Source organism: Gallinula chloropus (genome assembly GCF_964237585.1).
Source record: "Gallinula chloropus genome assembly, chromosome: Z".
In the NCBI taxonomy this organism is placed as follows: Eukaryota; Metazoa; Chordata; class Aves; order Gruiformes; family Rallidae; genus Gallinula; species Gallinula chloropus.
Genome location: NC_140089.1, coordinates 59,388,062 through 59,407,927, shown reverse-complemented (window position 1 = coordinate 59,407,927; position 19,866 = coordinate 59,388,062). Strand labels below are relative to the sequence as shown.

General features: G+C 41.5%; 1 protein-coding gene across 1 annotated transcript; it reads left to right on the top strand.

Moving 5' to 3' along the window:
• Window positions 1–1,577: 1,577 nt before the first annotated feature.
• Window positions 1,578–18,609, top strand: FAM174A (family with sequence similarity 174 member A; the record flags this gene model as incomplete). Its single annotated transcript, XM_084278489.1, has 3 exons — window positions 1,578–1,858; window positions 15,105–15,239; window positions 18,153–18,609. The coding sequence occupies 3 exons, from the start codon at window positions 1,578–1,580 to the stop codon at window positions 18,172–18,174; spliced, it is 438 nt and encodes a 145-aa protein (XP_084134615.1). The 3' UTR covers window positions 18,175–18,609.
• Between the last annotated feature and the right edge of the window lie 1,257 nt (window positions 18,610–19,866).

Below are 19,866 nucleotides of genomic sequence, written 5' to 3'. Positions count from 1 at the left end.
GATTCCTCACACTCTTCCCCTGCTCCAGCATGGGGTCCCACCATGGGAGACAGTCCTCCATGAACTTCTCCAATGTGAGTCCTTTTCATCAGGGCTTCAGCTGTTCACCAACTGCCCCAGCATAGGACAGTTCTATGGGGTGCAGTCCTTCAGGCCCAGACTGCTCCAGCATGGTCCCCCAATGAGTCATAAGTCCTGCCAGCAAACCTGTTCCAGAGTGAGGTGGTATCTTCACAGGCTGCAGGTCGTGCCAGGAGCCTGATCCAAAGCAGCTAACAGTGTCTTTCCATTATGTCTCCACCTGCTCAGTGTGGGGTCTCTCCACAGGCTGCAGATGGGATCTCATCTTCCATGGGCTGTGAGGGGATAACCTGCTCCATTGTGGTCTTCTCCACGGGCTGCTGGGGAAACTCTCCTCCCCCCTTCCTCACTGACCTTCATGTCTACAAGGTTTCTCACATCTTCTCGCTCCTTTCTCTGGTGGCAAAAAGAGCCCCCTTGAGGTGTTTTTTTCTCTTCCTAAACATGTTATCACAGAGTCTCTGCCACTGTCACTGGCTCAGGCGTGGTCAGCAACAGGTCCATCCTTAAGCTGGCTGATATTGCCTCTGCTGGACCTCAGGGAAGCTTCTAGCAGCTTCTTGCAGAAGCCACACCAGAAGCCCCCCCCTTCCTCCCCAAAACCTGTCCATGCAAACCCACAACAAAAATTTAAGGCCCCTGGGACATCAAAAGTCTGCTCACACAGAAAATCTGATTTTTCCCCATGTTACTTCAAATGCCAAAATATGACAGTATGCTACTCTGGCATTTTATCCATTCCCTTCTCCTCCATGACAAATGAAGACAGCTCAGTGCCAATGTGGATTTCCTTTTCTTCTACATACACATCTGATCCCTGAAAGCCTTTCTGTAGTTTACTGGTCACAAATAAAACCCCCAAAAACAAACAAACAAAAGAAAGCTAAAGAAAATAATCGAATAACGGACTCCAATGATTAAAACATCATCCTAATGAACAATATTTTAAGTAAACACACATGACATCAGTGTAATGAACATCACAGCACATTCACACTGTACAAAACGCCAACACAAGTCAGGGTCTTGTCTCCCAGGTCCATCAGTGTCCATCGGCGGGCTGATGGAGGAGCAGGCAGCTGTGGGTGCCGCCACCCGCCACCGCGCCTCTGCGCTCCCCCCACCCACCCGGTCCCGGTCCCGGTCCCGCCAGCACCCGCAGGGACAGACAGCTGCTGGGCAGGCCGCGCGCAGAGCAGCTCGGCGGGGACTCAGCGGGGCGGCGGGAGGAAAGCCAGCCGCCGAAGCGGTGCCAAGGCGACGATGACCTGTGCGGCGTGAGGACCCCGCCGCCGCTTCTCCGTTCCCAGCTGCTGCTTTCACCGCGCCACGTGACCGCCACCGAGAGCGTAGCGGGCTGCCCGCCTGCGCTTCCATGGCAGCGGCAGGCGCCGATCAATGAGTGTTTCCGGTTCCGGCAGCTAGAAGGCGGCGGAGTCCGGCTGTGGTCAGGCCGCCGGGCGGCCCTGGGTTCGCACCGGGAAGGAGAGAGCGACATGCAGCTGCCGCCGACCTGGCTTCTGGCGGGGCTGCTCATGGCTGTCTCCTGGGGGGATGTTGTGGCGGCGGCAGCAGCTCTTCCCGTCGGGATTGCCGCCACTGCCTCCCCACGCCCCACGGAGGTAGCGGACGGGGGCGCCACGCGAAGCAGCAGCAGCCGCCTGGCCGAGGTATCGGCACCTCCCGAGCAGGGCCAGCCCATGACCCAGCGCGCCCTGTCTGTGCTAGTGCTGGCCAGCGCTGCCCTCATCGTCTACTTCGTGATCCGGACAGTGCGGTGAGGGCGGGGGCTGCGCCGCCTGGAGCGCCGTAGCAGGGAGCAGGAGGGAGGGTGGGCGAGGGGAGGAGATGGGAGGAAGAAACGCTGCTGCTCTTTACAAGCCACTGCGGTGAGGCAGCGTGCCGCCGAGGGGCCAGCCCCTCCTGCCAGCGCCTTGCCGTGCCGGCTGGTTTTGTTGGCTGTCGGGGTCAGGGCTGGGGGCCGGCGGCTCAGGCTTGTCTCTGCTGCGGGCAGAGAAAGCTGACGGCTGCGGCGTCTGATAACTCCTGGTGTCGCTCTCCCTGCCTTTTATGGGTGGCGGGATGCTCAGTCGGGCTACGCTTCTAGCTTTGATGCCACTCATCAGGCCTTTCCTGGCTCTCTTCTGTTTTGAGGTGGATCTAAAACTGCTGATAGCTGTCAGTCCATCTGAACTCAATTTTGTAATTTCGTGTGTTACATGAGTTATTTTTCTCCTTCCTGTTTGCAAAATTATACCTTGCTGAGATACAAAATTTGTCCATCTCCTCTTTATCAGTAAGCATCTTTTCTTTCGTGCTTTCTTTTTCCATAGACTTTGCTATTTTGCACTTTCTTAGGAAAAGGGCCCTTAAAAACCTTGTACTGGCAGCCTTTATGTTTCACATGGAAAATACTGACTTCTGGACAAGGCCCAAATGTGTGATTACACATAAAGCACATTCATTATGCAGTGAGTTCTCTATGTACTGTTCATTGTAGTTAGATGTCCTGGTGGTTATTGTGTCCACCAGCTTTTATTCCAGAAAGGTATTTGAGAGATGGTAGTCTGTATGCGGCATATACTATGACTTGTGGTCCAAGTAGACTGGGATATACTGATTGCTCCATAGCTCTTGCAGGTCACTCTTGAGCACTCTTCAATCTTACTTTCATTAGAATATATATTGTGATGATAGCACATATTAAAGGAAATGACATAAAAATTTAAGCAAGTGAAAATGATCAAGAGCACTTCTCAGTGTTCTAGTTCCTCCTAACAGAAACCTGTTGGATTTGATATTCTGAGTATTGCTATGGAAGGCCAAATAAATGAATAAAACCCTTTCATTGCAGGAGCTGGGGAAGAAAATTCTCATCCACTGCCATTGTTTTCTAGGTGTTTGGTAGTTATTTGATACTCTGTTTCTGGCACTATGAAAGTTTCTATTCTTTATTTGAAACTGGAGTGCTGCCTTCTAGGTACTACTGTAAACAGGAAGTTTAATCCTCATTCTGTAATTCTGCTGCATCTTTCCGTTGCATCTTGCTTCTGAAATTTGGAATGGAGAAAGCATCTGCTTTTGAATTTGAACTTGTGGCTGAAGTATTTTTGTCAGCAATTGGGTAAGAAATGTAACATTTAGGTACAAACTTCCCAGTTTCCTTTTGAAAGATTTTTCTCAGGGAGAAACATCATGTATTTTTATCAGACAGAAAAGCTTCAGGGCTTTTTCCAAACTTTCAGCTAGGTCACACACCTAGTGAGTGAAGGGAAGGCAATGGATATAGTTACTCTGGAGTTTAGTAAGGCTTTTGATACTGTCCCTCAGAGCGTCGTTCTGGATAAGCTGTCCAACTGTAGGATAAGCATGATGAAATGAGTGAAGAACTAGTTGAAGGGCAGAGCTCAAAGTATTGTAGAGAATGGGCCTACATATGGCTGGGTACACCTGATAACTGGTGGTGTTCATCATGCTTCAACTCTAGGGCCAGTGCTGTTCAGTACATTTACCCACGGCATGGATGCAGGAGTTGAATGCACCATTAAAAAGTTTGCTGATGATCCCAAACTGGGAGGTGCTGTTGACTTTTGAGGGAAAAGAAGCCTTTGCAGAGGGTTCTAGATAGGTTGGGAGCATCAGGCAATCATCAACGGCATTAAATTTCATGAGAACAAGTGCTGGATTTTGCACTTTAGGACAGAGTAACACCAGGTACAAGTATGAATGGGGAGAGGAGTGGCTGGAAGGCCTCCTTGCAGAAGAGGTTCTGGGGGCCCTGGTTGATGCTAAGCTTAATATGAGCCAGCAGTGTGTCCTGGTGGCCATGAGGGCAAACCACTTCTGGGGCGGGATGGGGGAGGGGAAGCATCAGATACAATATAACCAGCCACTCAAAACAGGTCAAAAAGGCAGATGGAAGAGCTGGAAAGCACATCTTTTGAGGAGTGGCTGGGGAATCTGAGTTTGTCTAGTGTGGAGAAAAGGAGGCTAAGTTGAGGGGCGATCTCACTGCTCTCTATGACTTCCTAAGGAGGGGAAGTGGAGAGGGAGATGCTGATCTGTTCTTCCTGGAATCTGTTGACAAGGCTCTGGGAATGGTTCCAAGATGCATCAAGAGAGCTTCAGGCATGACATTAGGAACTATTTCTTTACCAAGAGGGTTGTCAAACACTGAAACAGGCTTCCTAGAGAATGCGGTTGATTCCCCAAGCCCATGGGTGTTTAAGAGGCATTTGGACAATGCTCTTAATAATATGCTTTATCTGTTGGTCAGCACTGAGGTGGTCAAGGCAGTTGGACTAGATGATCATTGTACATCCCTTCCAACTGGCATTCTATTCTATTATGTTCTGTTCTACTCTAGCTTATACACACTCTTCACCTTTGTTGCAGTTTTGTGTACCTGGGTGCTGGGAGAGAACGGGGACTGCAGAAAATGGCTGCTGTAAGGAGCTGCTGGAATTCTCTGCAGGCCCCAGACTGTAAACATTGGTTAATTCAAGGCCAAAGATGTTGCTGACCAGGGTCAAGCCAATCGGCAATGGTCACAGCGCCTCTGTGAATCACATACAGGAGAAAAAAAAAAATGCTAGCAGCTGCATTTTGCCACCAGAGAAGGGAGTGAGAAGATGGAACGAGCTGTGCAGTCACCAAGGCTGGGGAAGGCAGGGGAGGAGGTGCCCCACGTGCTGGAGAGAAAGATGCCCCTGCAGCCTGCAGAGAAAGCCATGGTGGAGCGGGTGTGCCCCTGCAGCCCATGGAAAAAGCTGAGACCCCACCTGTAGCCTGTGGAGAGGCTCCACGCTGGATGGAGCAGGTGGAGACATAGAGAAGACACTGTGACCCACGTTGGAGCAAGCCCCTGCCAGCACTTGCAGCCCATGGAGAGAAACAGAGACACACAGATGAGCGAGAGAGATTTGCACCAGAACAGGTTTGCTGGGGGGAGGCTGGTGACCCTGTGGAGGACTGGGACTGAGAAACATTGTGATTTATTACTGCCTGCCATAGCAGTGATCCTCAGCAGGGCAGCTGATAAAGAGATAAAGCCCTGTGGGAAAGGACTCACATTGGAGAAGTTCGTGGAGGATTGTCTCCCGCAGGTTCGTGGAGATTGTCTCGGTGCAGCAGGGGGAGGGTGTGGAATGAATGGCCCCACGCCCTGGACAAAAAGGAAACCAACTTGCAAGGAACTGACCGAAGCCCCCATTTTCCCAGTCCCTGCCACCCCTGTGCCACGATGTGGGGAAAGAAGGGAGCAAAATCTTGACTAAAGGGAAGTCAGCTGAGAATGGAGGGGTGGGGAGAAGGTGCTACCAAGGACCCCATTTCCGCAGTCCCTGCCCCCCTGTGCCACAGCAGGAGGGAAGAAGGGAGCAAAATCCTGACTAAAGTCTGCTAAGAGAGTGGTAGGGGAAGGTGTTTTAAGATCTGGTCACGTTGTTTTAAGATCTGGTTGTGCTTCTCATTATCCAACTGGTTTCACTGTGTGTGTAGTGTAATGTAATAAATTAGATAGTTTCTTTCCTTCACTCTGTGTTGAGTCTGTTTTGCCCATGCCGGTGGTGACAGGATGATCTCTCCCTGTCTTTACATTGACTCATAAACCTCTCAGTATGTATTTCCTCCCTGGTCCAACTACAAAGGGGAGTGATAGACTGACTTTGGTGGGTGTCTGGCCTCCAGCCAGGGCTAAACCACCACAAACTTAATTTATTCAGAGGAAAGTTCTATAATTTGAAAATTATAAAAATAATGTTTTTCAAGTTCTGGTAAAGACTTTACCACAAAATTTAGCTACTTTCTGTTGATATCTGTAGCCAAATCTTTGCCTGATCTAGGAAGGTAGCAATCTCTTCCTTTATCAATTTTATATATTCTGATAAAGGTATGGCTTTTCTGTTTTCAGAGCCAGTTGACTTTCTTTGAAGATGGTGCCCTGAAAATACATTTTCAAGAAAATCTTTTGCAAGCTGATACAACTTTGCTAATGTTGCCAACTCTTAACTTTTTTCCACATAGGAGATTAATTTTGGTTGGATATGTAAACCATTTGTTATGTAAGTGATTTAAACTATACCAATCTCCCATTGATTACTGAAGTGATACTGCGGACTATAAAATTCCTCTGTCAGGAAAAAACCCCAAATCTTAATTTTCTCTAGCTCTCTATGGGGACTTTTTGTTTGAAGCCACTGATTACAAAGGTTCGGTTTGCCTGCACCTCTCCTTCTCCTGACACACTGAGAAGCTTAGTTTGTGAGGCATGACTGATTGTTGTGACAACTGAAATGGACGATCACAGACAGAGCCTGACAGGCAGCTCTGGAGACTGTTTAGTCCAATTTCCTGTTCATAACAGGGTCACCTACAGCAGGTTTCTCAGCTCTTGTCCAGTTAATTTTTGGATATCTCTAATTATGCAGATTCAGCCTCTCTGAGTGTCATGTTCTTGTGTTCTACCACTGTCACAGTAATAAAGTTGGAGGGTTTTTTCTGTTGATGCTGTTACTATGTTTGGGGTTTTTTTCTGTTTTGTTTTTTCTCTCCAATCATTTTTGTGAAAAATGTTTTTATTGTAGTGAAGTCTTAGATTTTTCTAGAGTCCCTTGGACTGGACAGCTTGTTTGTACAGGGTTGTTTTGGTGCAGTAGCTAACCCTGACAAGTTTAGTAGATGTTTTTTGCTTTTAGGGAGTTTTACCCTGGAATATATAAAACTTCTTTTGTAACAGAATATCTTTGCAAGGAATAAAGTATGTAGCACCAAGATAATACAGCACACCCAGAAACTTATTCCTTATTCTGAGACACAGTAATAGATTTTTCAATATATCAGTGTAATTTTATTGCCTTTTTTTTCCTCTTAGCTTTGATACTTACATAAAATACTTCATGTGTATGATTGCTCTTCCTGATACATAGGAGTCTAAGGTCACATTTGTACATCTGTTTGTTTTTTATTGATGATTACTCGGTCTGGAGAGATTTGGCTTTTCAACTTAAAGCCCATTGCAGACTTATGTCTTATTCCATGTGCCCTTAGATTTTCAGTCTTTCAGAGGTGGTGATGAGGTAGCAGATGAGGTAAAATGTTCCTTGTAGGGAGAAGTGTACTACATCACTTGGCATGCTAAGTAAGATATCCAAACTATGTTTCAGTACTTTTCTAGGTAGTTATTTATAATGAAGGATGATTACCAAATAACTTTCATTGGTGTGAAATTTATAGCTCATGGATGTATTAATGAAAAATGTGAATTAACTATATACTATGTTGTGTAGCACACACATCTGTGAAATATGAGAAAACTTTGGGATGGAACTTAGTTCTGTTTTCAGTAGCACAGGCTGCTACTGAACTCTTCTGTGATATTTTTCCTTTGCTGTGTTTCCCGCAATACTTACCTATTGGAAAGTACCCTAACTATTGATCAAGAAAATCATCTTCGCTTTTGAGAAGGCATATACTTACTTACTAGGAAGTAAGACTAGTCTGTAGGTTGACTTAATTGGAGAGCTGCAATTTACTTGCATGTACTTTATCAGAATCCTCTAAAATGTTGTGAAGCTGAAGGGTGATGAGTTGAAGAGGTCTATTTATTGCAGAGTTTGCCTAAAAAGACAGGGTGATTAGTAATTACTACTTTATTGAATGGATATTGTTTAAATTGTGGCTTGCAGCAAGGGTAGTACCTTACACCTGAACAAATTAGGATAGACAAAGAGATCCCAGAAATCTTAGGATTGTTTTAATCTAATACTTTGTTGTTAGTCTAGTACCATCAAACCCAACCACTAAACCATGTCCTTAAGTACCATGTCTTTGTGTCTCCAGAAATGTTGACTTCACTGTGCAGCCTATTCCAATAATTAATAATCCTTTTGGTGAAGAAGCTTTTCCTAATATCCAATCTAAGCCTTCCCTGGTGCAACTTGAGGCCCTTTCATCTTGTTTTACCACTTCTTATTTGGGAAAACAGACCAAAACCGACCTTGCTCCTTTTAGCTAGTTGTAGAGGGCAGTAAGGTCTCACCTCAGTCTCCTCTTCTCCAGGCTAAACAATCCCAGTTCCCTCAGCTGTTTGTCATAAGACCTGATGTCTAGACCCATCACCAGCTTTGCTGCCCTTCTTTGGACACACTCCAGAACCTCAGTGCCTTTCTTTGGAGCCCAAAACTGAATGCAGTATTTGAGATGGGGCCTTATTAATGCCGAATACAAGGAGACCATCACTTCCCTAGTCCTGCTGGCCACACTATTCCTCATACCAGCCAGGATGCTGTTGACCTTGTTGGCCACCTGGGCACCCTGCTGGCTGACAATCAGTACTGCCAGATCCTTTTCCACACGACAGCTTTCCAGCCACTCTTCCGCAAGTCTGGGGTTATTGTGACCCAAGTGCAGGACCCCAGTTGGCACTTGACCTTGTTCAACCATACACATGTGGCCTCAGCCTATTGGTCCAGCCTGTCCAGATACCTCTGTAGAGCTTTCGTATTGTCAAGCAGATCAACCCTTCTGACCAACTTGGTGTTGTCTGCAAATTGACTGAGGGTGCCCTCAATGCAGATCACTGAAAAAGATATTAGAACTGGCGCAAACACTCATCCTGTGAAACACCATTTGTGATTGTGTAATACACCTTTAAGTCCTCTTATATAGGTGTAAATGACAACAGGAAAATGTCATAACATTTCTTTTTAGCATTTAGGGACATTGTTTATGTTAAGCTTGCAGTTTGCAGTAAGTATGCTGTATATGATGTGTATAATCTTGATAGGAATTCTATATATGTAGCTATATCGTAGTTAACAGTGTGCCACAGGGGTCAGTGCTTGGTCTGGTCTTAGTCAACATATTCTTCATGACCTGGACAGAAGGTGAGAGGTTTTTTTCCAGACCCTCAGCAAATTTGCTCATGATAGAAAACAGTGAGGAGTGGCCAACACTAGAAGGCTGCACTGCCATTCAGTGAGATCTGGACTGGCTAGAGAGTTTGGCAGAGTGGAAGCGAATGAGATTCAACAAGGGCAAATGTACTCAAGCACTGGTACAGGTTAAGGATTGAACTGCTGGGACTGAGCACTGCAGAGAGGGACCTGGGGGTCCCAGTGAATAGCAAGCTCTCCACCAGCCAGCAACATGCCATTGTGGCCAAAAAGGTCAATGGTATCCTGTAGCACATTATAAAGAGTGTGCCCAGCAGGTTGAGGAATGTTCTCCTCTCCCTCTTGGTGAGGCCACATCTGGAGTGTTGTGTCCAGTGCTGGGCTCCCTGGAAAACTACTGGAGAGAGTCCAGTGGAGTCCTACAAAGACTGGAGCATCTCTCCTATGAGGAAAGGCTGAGAGAGCTGGAGCTGTTTAGTCTGGAGAAAAGACTGAGAGGGGTTTCTCATCAAGGCTTCTAAATACCTGAAGAGCGGATGTCAAGAGGATGGGACTAACTCCTTCTCAGCAGTACTTGGAGACATGACAAGGGGCAATGGACAGAAACTGGAACACACGAAGTTCAATCTGAACATAAGAAAAAAACCCCTTATTTACTGTGAAGGTGGCAGACCACTGGGACAGGCTGCCCTGAGAGGTTGTGGGGACATTCAAAACCCACCTGGATGTGTTCCTGTGCAGCTTGCTTTAGGTGAGACTTCTTTATCAGGGGGTTTGGCTAGATGATTTCCAGAGGTCCCTTCCAAACTGTATCATTCTGTGAATCTGTGATATTTATTGTGAGTCCTTGTCAGTATTTAATTGATTTAAGTAATTCTCTTAGACTAGTGCTGCTGTATTTGTCAGTCTTTTTTTAAGCAAAGATATTGCTGATTATGCCCCAAGAGTGGGGCTTAATTTATACAACTACAGTGTGGATATATCCCAGTCTTTCAAATTTAATTAAAGTTTCTTGTATTTGCATGGAGTAGCAAGTACAGCAGTAGAATGAGGAAGTCTTGGAACTTTTTGGAAAGATTTGATGAATGGAACCAGCTTATCTGTGTCATTATTAACATTGAAAAGCTATTTGATTCTAGAAGAAAAAGGTATTTTTGTTTGGCTAGGTTTTTCTTTAGCACATGCAGTGGGTCTTTTTCTCTCTCTGGCACAGTGTAGGTTGTTTCAGGCTTTGTTCAGAGTTTTCCTAAAAGAAGGTGAATGTTATTTGGATGCTGTTTAAGTTATATCAGCTTATAATCAGCCATTATCCTGTGAATCTTAACAGCACTGTGTTCTACACAGGATATACATGGAAAGGTCCTTGGAAAAAATATTTTACACAAGTATTATGCTATATTAATTTTCTGGATGGAATTAAGGACACGCATTGCTGTGACCCCTGTGTGATACTTAGATTCAGGTAAGAATTGTGTTTAAACTGTCTTGTTGCTTGAAACAAATTTGCCTTTTCTAAGAGAAGTAGTATTTGACACTGAAAATGCCACAGCTTTTCAAGATAGATTTCTGGCAGCGGAGAGGCAGCCTGGTTCATCATGGTCTTCTCCACAGGCTGCTCCCTCTGGCACCTGAAATGCCTCCTCCCCCCTCTTCTTCACTGACCTTGGTTCCTGCAGAGCTTCTTACATCTCCTCACTCCCTTCTCTGGTGACAAAAAGCATCTGCTTGCAGTTTTCCTCATAAATGTAAATCCCAGAGGTGCTGTGACCATTGCCGATGGATTTAGCCTTGGTCAGCAACAGGTTTGTTCTTGAGCCCACTGGTATTGGCTCTGTCAGACCTGGAGGAAGCTTCTAGCTGCTTCCTGCAGAAGGCATCCCTGCAGCCCCATCACCAAAACCATGCCACGCAAACCCACAACAACACATTACTAATGTGATGATACATAAAACTAAATTAATGACTGGTAAAGACTTTTGCTTTTTAGTGATTCTTCTGCCTCTTTTTGCTACAGACTTGGTCAGAACAGGTTTGTATTTGATGCGCCAAATGAGCATTCAAAAAAGTTACAGAAAGGTAATGGAGAATACATTTTTGTACAAGAAAGTTCTGGGTTCTAGGATAATACTTAACTGCCTGAGATGACTGAGATGTTAAAATTTATGTCAGTAGTAAGTTTTGTAATTATATCCTCTTCAAATGAGGTCACATATTACACAGTGACTATTTTTTACCTTATTCTGTGGGTTTTCTAAACTATTCCCACCCTCCCATGTCCACTGCAGTTTTATGTTTCTTCAGTCACAGGATGTTATTTATTTTGATCTCTTTTTCCTTCAATTGTCATTTTCTTAACATACTTGCCACCTGTTTATTGCGACGGAAGGAAGTCAAGGATACGCTCAATATGAGTAATCATCAGGCTTCAATTTATTATGGCTAACAGCTTTCTTTTATACTATCATTAATACATATTAATTGTTACTAATGCATATTATAATTGTAACAACTTGATTGGTTCTTGGTTAAAGGTTACATCACTCATCTTGCGGTCTGGGAACGGTGTTTCTTTCTCATTCTCAGGAACAGCAGATCCTTGAAACATACATCTTGTTTCTAATTCTTGTAACTGTGTAACACCACCCATCTTGTTACTGTATAACATCACTATCGAGAACATACCAACCTTCCTCTCTATCATTTGTGTCAGGATGGTACAAGGCCTACTCTTGCTAAGTTTCATAGAAGACTGATACTAAGTTGCACAGGAGACTGCTTGAACAATTGCTCCATAGAGCCATGGCCTTGCTTCTCACGTAGCCACTCTTCCACACATACTGTCTGCAATTTAAAAAAATCCTAAAAATGGTTGTGTAAATTTTTATTTTGCTCTTATTTTGATCTCTTGGTTTAATAGTCTATCTCTGATGTTATGGGACAATATCTATTCACATTTGCTTGTGGATTCCTCTACTGCTGTTAGCTGTATTTGAGGGAAGATTTGGACTAGGCAAGTAGAAAGAGAACAACTTGTGTAATTTTATATAAATCTTCCTAACTTTAATGTGGATACCCTGGCATCTAATAAGATAATTGCATAGATAAAAGTTATCCCTGTTAAGTTCACAAGAGGCATAAATGCTACTACTGACTTTAATGAAATTGTGCTTTTCTCCTAGGTTTTCATTCTGACAGTCAAAGGGTAAAAGTTTTTAAATTATTTTTTGCTAGAACTTAGGACACTGCTCTAGTGTCATAGTTATGACCATACATGAATGTTGCATAAGCATCTCCGGTATCCTTATTGCTTCAGTCTTTTGACTAACTGTATATAGGGAAAGTTTTCATGTCACAAATAATTATTTTCTCCCCTTTTCAACAGTATTTGTTCGAATGTAGAAATTTGTACCAACTGTGTAGAAAGACTTTTTGCAATCTGGTAATTTGCTGTGACTGTCGTACATTATTCTTAACTCTTAGTGGCAACTCACTTTAAAAAAAATATTTTAGTGAGATTGACAGAAATATTAACTATAAAGCATGAACTGCCTTTCCTGTTTGAAATAGTTTCTAGTCTGTCAGAATATCTAGGAGTGCCTGCCCTAGTGCCATTTCCCTAGCTTCTACTTTAGTAAAAAAACCTAAAAGACACAATATGTGTGAAACAAACACTTTTCATCACACTTTCATCTTCAAGTTTCAGAATTTTCTTCTACTTGGTGCTTTGAAGCGTACCAGTTCTTTTTGTTTTGAGGACTAACAGCCAGATGAATTAAGGAAGAAAATGGAGGGAACTTGAACTGAAAAGTGAAATTTCTTGCTAGCCTTAGTTTTAAATGATAAAATGCTTCTAAGTTGAGATAAAGCATGTAGAAGCCTGGCACAACAGTTGCTGCTGTTTCATATCATAGTTGAGGGTGTAGAAAATGATCATGCTTGATTATTTTTTGGCTCTTATAATACCAGAAGTTGGAGCACTGTGAAGAAAAGTATGTATTTTATACACTTCCCACCTTAATAAGGTTACATTTGCTTCTCAGTTCTAAAAGGGGGTCTAATTCACTGGAGTACAGTCTAAACCAAAGTTGGATGCTGCTGTGTCTTGTTTCAAAATTGCCCTTGTCTAAAAAGATGAATGCTTTTCCAAGCTGTGTGTTTAAAAAAAGTAAAATCTTTAGGCCCGCCAAACTTCAGGACACAATCTGAAGCTGAGAGTCTCACTATTGTATTTGATATTCTTACAGGGTGGTTAAAATGGTGCCTCAGTGTGGGGCAGAAAGGTGATTATGTATAGTATGATATATTATGTAGTATGATATATTATACATAGGTGACAGTACATACTATAGTAGCTTAATATGCATAAATAATTTGTTTTTATCATTAACTCTGAAATATCTGGTATTGAAATTCCTTGAATATTACAAACACCTCCCCTCAGTGTCTAGCTTTGGTTGTAAGGTCTGGAGCTTCTGAAAGGAAGAGCTACTGTCACCTTTGAGTTTAACACTATGAATGCTTAGAAAGCAACTTGGGGTTTTTTGTTTGTTTTTGTTTTTTTTTTAAGTCAGATAGCTTTCTGTAACTGCTGTTTGCTAGTATGCAGTAGCTGGAAGTGACTCTTGTCAGCATGTCTTGGTTTTGGTCAGGATGAAGTTAACTTCTTTTGTAGCAGCAGATGGAATGCTGTGTTTGAGAGTTAAAATGAAAGCAGTGCTGGTAACACCCTGACGTTTTTAGTTGTGGTCAAGCAGTCAAGGACTTTCCCAGTTCTTCATATTTCCCTATTAATGAGAAAGGAGGGGACAGAGCCAGGACAGGTGACCCAAACTGGCCAAAGAGAGTATTCCATGCCAATTACGTCATGCTCAGTATAAAGGGGGGCTGATGGGAGGAGGAGCGGGCGGCTCCAGGACGCACGGTTTTCAGGGGACGGTCAGGTTCCGGGATGGCTCTGGGTGGCACGGCCTGAGTTGTGGGTTTGGTGAGAAACTGCATTGTGTATCAACAGCTTCATATATTTTTTGTTCTAAAGTCCTGTTAGCATTGTTATATTTTATCTTTCTGCTATTTTAGTAAACTATCCTTATCCCAACCCACGGGCCTTTTGGTTTCTTGATTTTGGGGTTGTTATTTGCCCCTTCCTTTTCCCCTCCCTTGCCTCCCCCCCCCCTTCTCCCCCCCCTTCTCCCCCCCCCACCCCCATTCTCCCCTTTCCTCTTCTCCCCCTCCTCTTTTCCTTTAAAGAGCAGGCAGCTGCGTAGATCTCAGCTCTCAGCCGGGGTAAAACCACGACGCAGCATTTTGTGAACAGATGCCTCTGCATGGTGTTTAATGGGTGGCTAGTGTTCTGAGTTCCTGATCCTTAAAGACCTGAGCAAGGCATATTCAATGTGTACAAGAGTAGTTCTGCAAAGCAAAATAAACCAGTTCGTTGTGTATGGGGCTTATCTGTGACCCGGGCCCACACAGAGAAGTCATGGAAAGTGAGAAAAGCAGATGGAAACAATTGTTCATTTGTGATCAGCACTGTACCTTAATCCTTAAATGTGAATCACTGTTTCTTCCTTCCATGTTCTTTGAAGCATGAGAGACATTGACTGTGCAAGTTCTGTCTTACTCCGAAGTGTAATTATAAACACTCTTTAATTTTATATCTATAAAAGACTTCACAAACAATAATAATAAGTTTCAGTGTCATCCCATGACTTGTGTTACATCTCTGCTATGGTTCTTTTGAGTTTCTCTCTGATTTGATCTCCTGTTCTATAGAGATGCATAAAACACACTGATAATAAGTAGCAAGTCAATTATTTTCTCATTGTAGAATCAGCTAGAAGTATCCTTTTGTATGTATTTTTACCTACCAAGTGCCTGTGTGGACCTCTTGTATTCATTACGATAATTCTGTACAAAAATACAGGTGACAATCTGGTTGGCCTTAATCATTTAATGCAAACTCTTGACATTTAGAAATGTGTGACCTCTGAATTTCATAGCGTATGTATACTAAATTCTTAAAAACTTATGGAAAGTATCAATATAGGTGCATTTTATGGGGGTAGTTTTCTTTGACATAGAAAGGAGAGAACAATTTATAGAGTGTAAATGTTTTAAAATACCTTTCAGACTCAGAGGGCGAAACAGAAAAACCCGAAGATATGGAGTTTTGGATACAAACATAGAAAACATGGAGCTGACCCCATTAGACCAAGATGATGAAGAAGATGACACAACACTGTTTGATGCCAATCATTCTCAAAGGTTTGTACAGAAACCAAATGTACTTCTAGCAGTAGAAATGGAGTATGGATGATAAGCGGTTTCACTGAGAAAGCTCACTACTGTGTTTCATATGCGTGTAGTTGGAGAAGGGATGTCAAGATTACTTGGATTTTATACGGGCAAGTATTCAGTGGGCAAGATGGTAAACACCATTTGTCTTCAGCACATGAATTCCAGAGAAAGGGAAAGGAAGGTAGGATATTTTTGTTACAAATACAATGTCAATATTGAAGCTTATGTTAAAGTCAACAACTAGCTTTCACCTTTTTTTTTATTTTAAACTAATTTATTTTGAAGTGGCTTAATTTTTTCCTGTGCGTTCTATTCTATAGATCTGCTTCTAGCAGCTTCATTCTGCTTTGTTGTTCCTGAAGTGGTGAGCAGTTAGTTTTCCTGCACCAAGTTTTAGATTTGGTATTACTGCATAGAAAGGTTCATATTCTTAAGTCTCTGAAACTATGTAGATACAGGAAAACTTTGTTATATTTTCTTACTGTCCTTACACTTAAGCATTATGATCAATTCAAACAAACTTACACAATTCAGATTAGAAGTTTTCCATATTGAGTATCATACTGCATGTGCAAAGACAGAGTAAAAAATTTGGTAGAATTGTCAATGAGGACTATTGTCAAATATGAGAAGAGATAAAATTATTAATTCTGCCAGTCACAACTATAATTTAATTCAATACTGTTTAATGTGAAGCATTATTCCAAGATTGTATTTTTGAAGTCTGAAGCTGCAAAACCATCCCAAATAGTTAAACGTGATTGTGTCTGTTTCTTTAAACTTCTTTGTGTACCTTAAAAAAGATGTAACGAAAACCTTAGAGTAAAAGTTCACTAAGATAATTATCAGGAATTTTCAGAGGGCAGATTTCTGGTTTAATTTTTCCTGTAAGCTTCTAAACACTTCAATTTGAAGAAGTATGTTGTTGTAGAAATATGTAAAATGCATAGTAATTTTAAATTGTTTCAAATATATTTTGCTGTCATAGTCTTGCAACTACCCAAACCAAAGTGTGTAAAGCAGCTACCATTTTTACCTGGTTTACATACGTCAGTTATTTATTTTGTGGGTATTTCATTCTTGCCCCTGACAGGATGTGCAAGGACAAAACAAATGAAAACATTAAGATGTATAGTTTAGACATCAGTTTAAAGAGACAAATCTGAGAACTTTCTAAAAATGGCTGTATATTTCTATCATGGTTATTCAATCAGGCAGAACATATCCAATTCATTCCCCTTCAGAACTTATTTTGGAGTCTCTGCTCAATGCAGTGTTTGTCTTAGAGATTGCCCTGCCTCCAGTCCCAATATGGATTTTGTCAAATTATGTCCTAAATTAATGTTTCTGCCACTATGTGTTCAGTGGCTGAAATTAATTCAGTGTATGATTAAGAAATTAAGTTACATTAAAGCAAACACTTTATAATAGCAGGCTTTGAATTGTGCTTGCCTTTATGTGTGGTAACTATTAGAAGCCCTGTCCTAATTTCCAAATACTCAGCCCCTCTTTAAGTACTGCAACAAATCATTCTTTAGTTTAGCTATAGAAGACAGTTTGGAGGTATTTGAAAGCAGATTGCTGATCCAGAGTGTTGTAAAAATAATCCTTTCAATGACATGGTACAGTTTGAATACATTAGTAGTATTTAATTTAGTTGATGGCATAGCTATTGTAAGATAAGTGATTTTGATAGGGTTGCTCACTGTGGCATCTGGTTGATTAAAGAACTTCTACTAGATAAGTAATATTTGACTTTAAAAGCCTTAGCTTCATCTGGAAAAACAATACTTGGAAATTTTGGTCCAAGTCAAAAGAACCAAGGAAAAAGCGGAGAAAGAAGTGGCATATAATGTTTGACCATGTTAAGAGTCTGGAGTAAACACAGTTGTTTTTTCTCCTTCTTTGTGGCCCTTCAGCAGACTGGAGTAGTATCCACTGCCCTTTTTTTTATTATTTTCTTAACTAAACCAAGCTTTTTTTTAAGGCGATATTCTAAGGCCCACTCTGGACATGTTAGAAATCCCCACTGGCTTCTTTAGGGTTAGATAGTAAATCTGTTTGACTCTTCCCAAGGCTAAGCAGAGAAAATGGCTTATTTTCTGAAACTAGTGTAGCAGTGTTAGTATACTGGTGTGCTGATACGGTTCTGACTTCAAGTGTTACTGTTTTCTCTCAGAACTATTTGAAAAAAGTCCACAGTTTCCTCTGTTGTAACATAGGTGCAATTTAATTGTACTCTCACTGTCATCATCACCCATGTAACAAGCCTCTTTTGTATCTGCAGTTGGGGTTTCTTACCTGTATGGGATGTTTTAGCCATTTTATTCAGTAGCATAGTATTACATATCAGAGTTTGAAATTCTCATCCTGGGTTTCTTGCCATGCAACTTTGCCTACATGTCATCTGAGGTACAGAATTCCAACATCACACATCTGGTTTTCAAAGGTTCATCACACTAATAGTTTACAATCCCCGTTAAATCGTTTTACAAACACACTACTTGCTGCACTTTAAGGCACAAAGAACACTTACTCTATTTTCCATAAGGGCTATGCTAACAAGTAACCAAAGTTTGAACAGGAACTCAGGAGCCTCAGTATTTTAAAAGTATATCCAACATGGTAAAAAAACCAAAAAAAAAACCCCAACCACCTTTTTTTGTTTGGGGCGGGGGGGAGGAGTGGGGGAGATATTAAATGAATGGAGTTTTATGGCACTTTGTTTCACAGTAACTACAAGTTCTTACAGTTAAGTTTAATAATAAAATGTTACTTCTCCATGGGTTTTTTCATAATGTTTGGTCTTTAAACATACAGGCCGAAGTTCCCCTTGAAACTGGGCATTTCAGGTTAATGCATCTGTTTCTTCTTTTGTAGAGAAATACGTGCCTTTCAGTGAAAGAACTTAATCTTAAAACCAGAGGAGACTGCTTCATGGGAGGAATAAGAAGCAAGAGATATACCAGTTTGGAAGACTAATGTAATTTGTATATATTTCGGGCATCTTTTAATTTGTTGCAATAAATACTGTACCAGTTTGTTGTACCTTTTTTGTATATAGAGCATTCTGTAATGTAATGTAAAGCCTACAGGGAGAGAAAATGCTAAAATGAAAACCTATTTGGAATGGAGGTTACTTTTAAAACAGGGTAATTTTTGCTTGTTACAAATCTTATATGCCTTAAGTGTGGTACACACTTTTTCTACAGTAATATGGAATGTCAACAGATTTTTTTTTCTGACACTAAATTGGAAGTAAACATAGTCTCTGTGGTCTCCTCAAAATTGGTAGAACTTGATTTTAGTTGAGAAGATGCTTTATCCTTTACAAATAAAAAAACAAACTATCGCCTTTTGTGTTGAGACTTTTTTTAAACTTGATTAACATATTTTATGTAAACTTCAGTGAACAAAGTGTTTACAGTGTTCCTAGCATTTAGTGTGATACTTCAAAACTGTAAAGTTTTTTAGGATATTAATGTAGTCTTGTAAAACACATTGTAACCTTTTTTTGGTGTCAAGGCTACTGATTACAACTGTTGAGAGTCTTTTTGTTTGTTTGTTTTTAGGTTTGGAGTTTTTTGGTTTTGTTTATTTTTTGAGAAGTCCGTCATCAAACTTGTGTGAACAGATGTTGCTCACCAACTTTAGGGGGCTGCTGGGGTAGTTCACACAATGTCAGTGTTCAGACATTTGGTGAATCAGAGAAACTGTTGGGAAGCCTTGTTTACTTTTGTACTCATTAAATAATCTAGCTCAAAAACTAAACTTGCTTTAGTTCTAAAATAAAAACAGCTGTTACTATGAAGTGTGTGGTAATATTCACATGAATGTAGCTGGGATCCAGCAGTTACACTTACTTTTAGGTACTCCCATAAAAATTAATAGAATGAACTATAAGACCTGGAAGATCAAATCTTTTAAACATATGTTGCAGTTTCCAGAGAAATCTTGATAAGACAGATAAAATGTTCAAATTTGAGTTCATTAAAGTTATTTTGTAAATATATATTGCCACATCTCTATATGTCTACATATCAGATACATATCAAGGCATAAACTATTGATGGGGCTGGCTGTTCCTGAAAGTTTCTATGTTACGGGCTGTGGGGAAAGAGGGAATTATCCTTCCTTTGTTTGAACAAAATGGGAATACCTTATTTGTCTTTGAGGTTATCTCTACAGTAAAGGGCCCAAAGGGAGTCTGCTTTAGACTCTTTTTTTAAATCCCTGTACCAGCTGTTTTGCTGTACTGAAACCAAACTTTGCCATTTAACAACTAAGATGAGGGCCAAAGAAATGAATGCCAAATCAGCCTCCCAAGGTTATTTTCATTTACAGTTGCGTGCGTGCTACACACAGATGAGAAATGTATTATATTTACAATAAATGCAAGTCTCTTTTGCTTCCTCTCCTTTCTTTTTCTTTTTTTTTTTTTTTCCTGCCCATATTTCAAGATAAAATTGAAGTAAAAACTCAGTACTGATTCTTGGAGATGCTTGACTGGGGAGTCTGGAGACATAGTGAAAAACAGCCATGTCATGGGCTGCAGGTGAGATCACAGCAAATAGTAGGAGACTGAGCATGTTGC